Source organism: Salmo salar, chromosome 14, assembly GCF_965601325.2.
Source record: "Salmo salar chromosome 14, fSalSal1, whole genome shotgun sequence".
Classification (NCBI taxonomy): Eukaryota; Metazoa; Chordata; class Actinopteri; order Salmoniformes; family Salmonidae; genus Salmo; species Salmo salar.
The window spans coordinates 98,471,545-98,475,948 of NC_138304.1; the positions used below are offsets into that span (position 1 = coordinate 98,471,545).

Genomic DNA, 4,404 nt, shown 5'->3' on the forward strand with positions numbered 1-4,404 from the left:
TTACAGACCGCCTCTGCTTGTCTCTTTTCATTCTGGGCTACTTGCTGCAGATAGGCCTACCGTTTTGTCGTTTCATAAATGCACTACTTAAAATGACGGCGCTGACGTGTCAAATGTCTGTTTACTGTTGAACGCTAAAATGTATCGCTATGCATGTCACAGTTCCAGTGTATCAGCTGGGTGCACCTGTCCTGTCTGTGTCCACAGCTAGAAAACCTTTCCGCAAAACCAGTCCCATGACCGGTGACGTCACCGGGACTACGGGCAGAGGTGACCTGGATACACAGAGAGAGAAAGAGAGATTCAGGAGAAAAACGAATAAAGAGAGATTGATTGCGGGGATTAACTGTTGGGTCTCTCGGGATCATTTCAGCGAGAATGTCTGTGCTATTCTGTTGCTGTGTCTCTCCTTCCGAAGACAATGACGAGGTATTGTATTGGAACAGGAAAGAAACATGATGTATTGTCTGGAGTTAGACTACACAGTAAAAAAAAGTAGCCTATAACTTTATTTTTAGCGGGGCAACATCATTTGTGGAATCAGACACATAACCACGGACGGCAGGTAGCCAGCCTATCAGTTAAGAGGTTGATCCAGTAACAGAATCCCTGAGCTGACTAGGTGAAAAATCTGCTCTTGAGCAGGAAGAAGGTTAACCATAATTGCTCCTGTAAATTGCTCTGGATAAGAGCGTCTGCTAAATTACTCAAATGTAAAAATATTCAATCATGCGTTAGGCTACTTTCAAATAATAAGCTTGATCAGATCATATTTACAACAAACCAATGTAATAGTGCGCAACACATGACCTACATGTTTCTGCATCAGGAAGTGTTATGCCACAATATTACACACTACTGAATATAATAGGTCTATTGTTACAGTGTTTTAGACATTGATTGGATTTGTAAACCCGCCCATACCTCACTCACACAGTGGAACGTGTGTTACAGAGACAGCCTCTACTTCACACCAAGCCTTCAAAATCAGCTAAGCCAGAGTCGGCCAGACAACCTCGATCAGCACCCACAGGTTCAATCACACATATTACCATCATATTACAAGTGTGTGTGTGTGTGTGCGTGTGCGTGCACGTGCGTGCGTTATTGTGTGTGTGTGCGTGCGTTATTGTGTGTGTGTGTGTGTGTGTGTTTCAGTGAGTCGGTTGGTCCCAAAGCGTGTGTGTGTGTTATTGACTCTGTGTGTGTGTGTGTTTCAGTGAGACAGAGTGGTCGGTTGGTTCCAAAGCGTGTGGGTCTAATAGACTTGGACCAGCGGTTCTCTGATGTAGCCGTGACGTTCAACCAACAACAGGAGAGCTATGATGCCATGAAGGAACGCATCATCTCTCTGCGACGCACCTACGACTGTAACAATGACAGCAACCTGACTCTTACAGAGTGTGTGAGGAAGATTAAAGAGGAGCACAGTGAGACACACACACACACACATTTGTTTTAGTATCCTTGTGAAGACCAAACAATTGATTCCCATTCAAAATCCTATTTTCCCTAACCCTTTACCCTAACCCTTAACCTAACCCTAACTCCTAACCCTAACCCTTAACCTAACCCTAACTCCTAACCCTAACCCTTAACCTAACCCTAACTCCTAACCCTAACTCCTAACCCTAATTGTAACCCTAACCTAAAATAGCCTTTTCCTTGTGGAGACCGGCTAAATGTCCCCACTTGTCCTTGTTTTACTATCATTGTGAGGACTTCTGGTCCCCACGAGGTTAGTGAAACCAACCCCAAAAACATGCAGGCATAACAGAGCCATGCCAGTCCTCTCTCGCTCTCTTCCTGGCCTCACAGTTCCAACTCCATCATCAAGTTCGCTGACGACACGACAGTTGTAGGCCTGATTACCAACAACGACGAGACGGCCTACAGAGAGGATGTAAGCACTCTGACGGCATGGTGCCATTTAAACTTTTCTCCCTCAACGGCAGCAAAACAAAGGAGCTGATTGTGGACTTCAGGAGGAACCAGGCTAGGCATGCCCACATCCTTATCAACTGGGCCGCCGCAGAGACGGTCAAAACGATCAAGTTCCTAGGCGTACACATCTCCGAGGAGCTGAAATGGTCAACCCACATGGATATCGTGGTGAAGAAAGCACGACAGCAACTCTTCAACCTCAGGACATTCTACTTCTCACTTCCTCCCCTGCTGCTCCCCCCATGGACATTCCCTCAGGAACATTCTATCCCCCCCCCCCACCCCCACCCTACCCCCATCCCCCAATGGACATTTGTCATTATTACAGTTAAATATGTCTATATTATTATTTTACATTTTGTTATTATTGTTTCATTAACTACTCTTTTGGACCTGCACCGTTGGAGCTCAGAGCTTAATAATTAACTGTACCCTGTGCAAGTGACATATAAACTCTTCTAATCTAATCTACCCCGCTCACTCCCACTCCCTTCCATACGACAGGTAAAGGGTAAGTCTACAGATGAAGGCTTATAACCTCTCTCTCTCTCTCTCTCTCTCTCTCTCTCTCTAGAGGACAGTTGGTGTGTAACCATGGTGATGAAGGGGTATGACTTCTCTCTCTCAGTGGTTCCGCTGAGGTCTGCGGTTGAGGGGGAGGAGTCTCCGCCTAGCCGCCTCCGATTGGCTCAGGAGGAGCTCTGGGCCATTTCCCAGGGCGCCAAAGTGATAAGCGCCGCTGGGACCAAGCTCCAGGAGCTGATAGGCTGGCTGCTAAGTGGGGCCGAGCGAATGGCGGAGCAGGTCAGGGAGGCGGCACCAACCCATCAGGACCGCTGTAGACTGGAGGAGAACCTGATTGAGACCATGCAGGAAGTGAGAAGGGCGAGGGAGCTTTCACTAAGTTACCGCCAGCGGGCTGGAGAGGTCCAAACTGAGGCTGCACAGGTAGCAGGACTGGACTGACACACACTGTGGAAAACCAGCTGTGGCTCCCCCAAAACGTAGCAGTTTCTGCAGCCCACTCAGACACTCTTCTGCCATGTTACATAGCCTGTTTATACACTTATGGTTGTGGCCAATAGTTAGGCTACACTCTACGCCTAATTGTCATTGAGACCTATAGGCCTAAGATGGCCGCCAGCTGCAAGGTAATTTAGATATTCAATTTGGCACCGGCTGCCATATGTTACCGCATCGAGAATATTGAAATACTGCTAGTTTTTAATTAAACTGCCTTTTTCGTCAGCACGCTAGGCTAGCTAATGCTAAAGCAACCCATTGGATTCCACAACACTTCCGGAAGCTACTCATCCCAATGTTAGGCATTGTATTTTAATGGAAAGCAATGGGCTGCTTTAGCATTAGCTAGCCTAGCATGAGGAGGAAAAAGGCAGTCTACTTGAAAACCAGCAGTATTGCTATATTCTCGATTTGTCGTTTCTTGATATTGAGATAATTAGGAGTAAGCTACAACATCTTCCATCCCTGAATTGAGGTACATTTGCATTCACCTTATGATATCCAGTGGAACAACCACTTTACAATAGTACATCTATATCTTTTTTTGGGGGGGGGTGGGGGGGGGGGGTAGAAGGATTGCTTTATCCTATCCCAGGTATTCCTTAAAGAGGTGGAGTTTCAGGTGTCTCCGGAAGGTGGTGATTGACTCCGCTGTCCTGGCGTCGTGAGGGAGCTTGTTCCAGCATTGGGGTGCCAGAGCAGAGAACAGTTTTGACTGGGCTGAGCGGGAACTGTGCTTCCGCAGAGGTAGGGAGGCGAGCAGGCCAGAGTGCCCTTGTTTGGGTGTAGGGCCTGATCAGTGCCTGAAGGTACGGAGGTGCCGTTCCCCTCACAGGTCCGTAGGCAAGCACCATGGTCTTGTAGCAGATGCGAGCTTCAACTGGAAGCCAGTGGAGTGTGCGGAGGAGCAGGGTGACGTGCGAGAACTTGGGAAGTTTGAACACCAGACGGGCTGCGGCGTTCTGGATGATTTGTAGGGGTTTAATGGCACAGGCAGGGAGCCCCGCCAACAGCGAGTTGCAGTAATCCAGACGGAGATGACAAGTGCCTGGATTAGGACCTGCGCCGCTTCCTGTGTAATACATAATTTGTCTCTTCCTTTATAGTCATTCCCCTCTATCCAGGGACCTAGTGCTGTTGTTCCTCTATCCAGGGACCTAGTGCTGTTGTTCCTCTATCCAGGGACCTAGTGCTGTTATTCCTCTATCCAGGGACCTAGTGCTGTTATTCCTCTATCTGGGGACCTAGTGCTGTTATTCCTCTATCCAGGACCTAGTGCTGTTATTCCTCTATCTGGGGACCTAGTGCTGTTATTCCTCTATCCAGGGACCTAGTGCTGTTGTTCCTCTATCTGGGGACCTAGTGCTGTTGTTCCTCTATCTGGGGACCTAGTGCTGTTGTTCCTCTATCCAGGGACCTAGTGCTGTTGTTCCTCTA

General features: G+C 48.0%; 1 protein-coding gene across 1 annotated transcript; it reads left to right on the forward strand.

Moving 5' to 3' along the window:
* The first annotated feature begins 229 nt into the window (after nt 1-229).
* On the forward strand, nt 230-3,512 carry LOC106570583 (uncharacterized). The gene is made up of 4 exons (XM_014143032.3): nt 230-429; nt 955-1,033; nt 1,221-1,430; nt 2,519-3,512. Exons 1-4 carry the CDS (start codon nt 379-381, stop codon nt 2,908-2,910), a joined length of 732 nt encoding a protein of 243 aa, XP_013998507.1. The 5' UTR covers nt 230-378; the 3' UTR covers nt 2,911-3,512.
* Nucleotides 3,513-4,404: the final 892 nt, after the last annotated feature.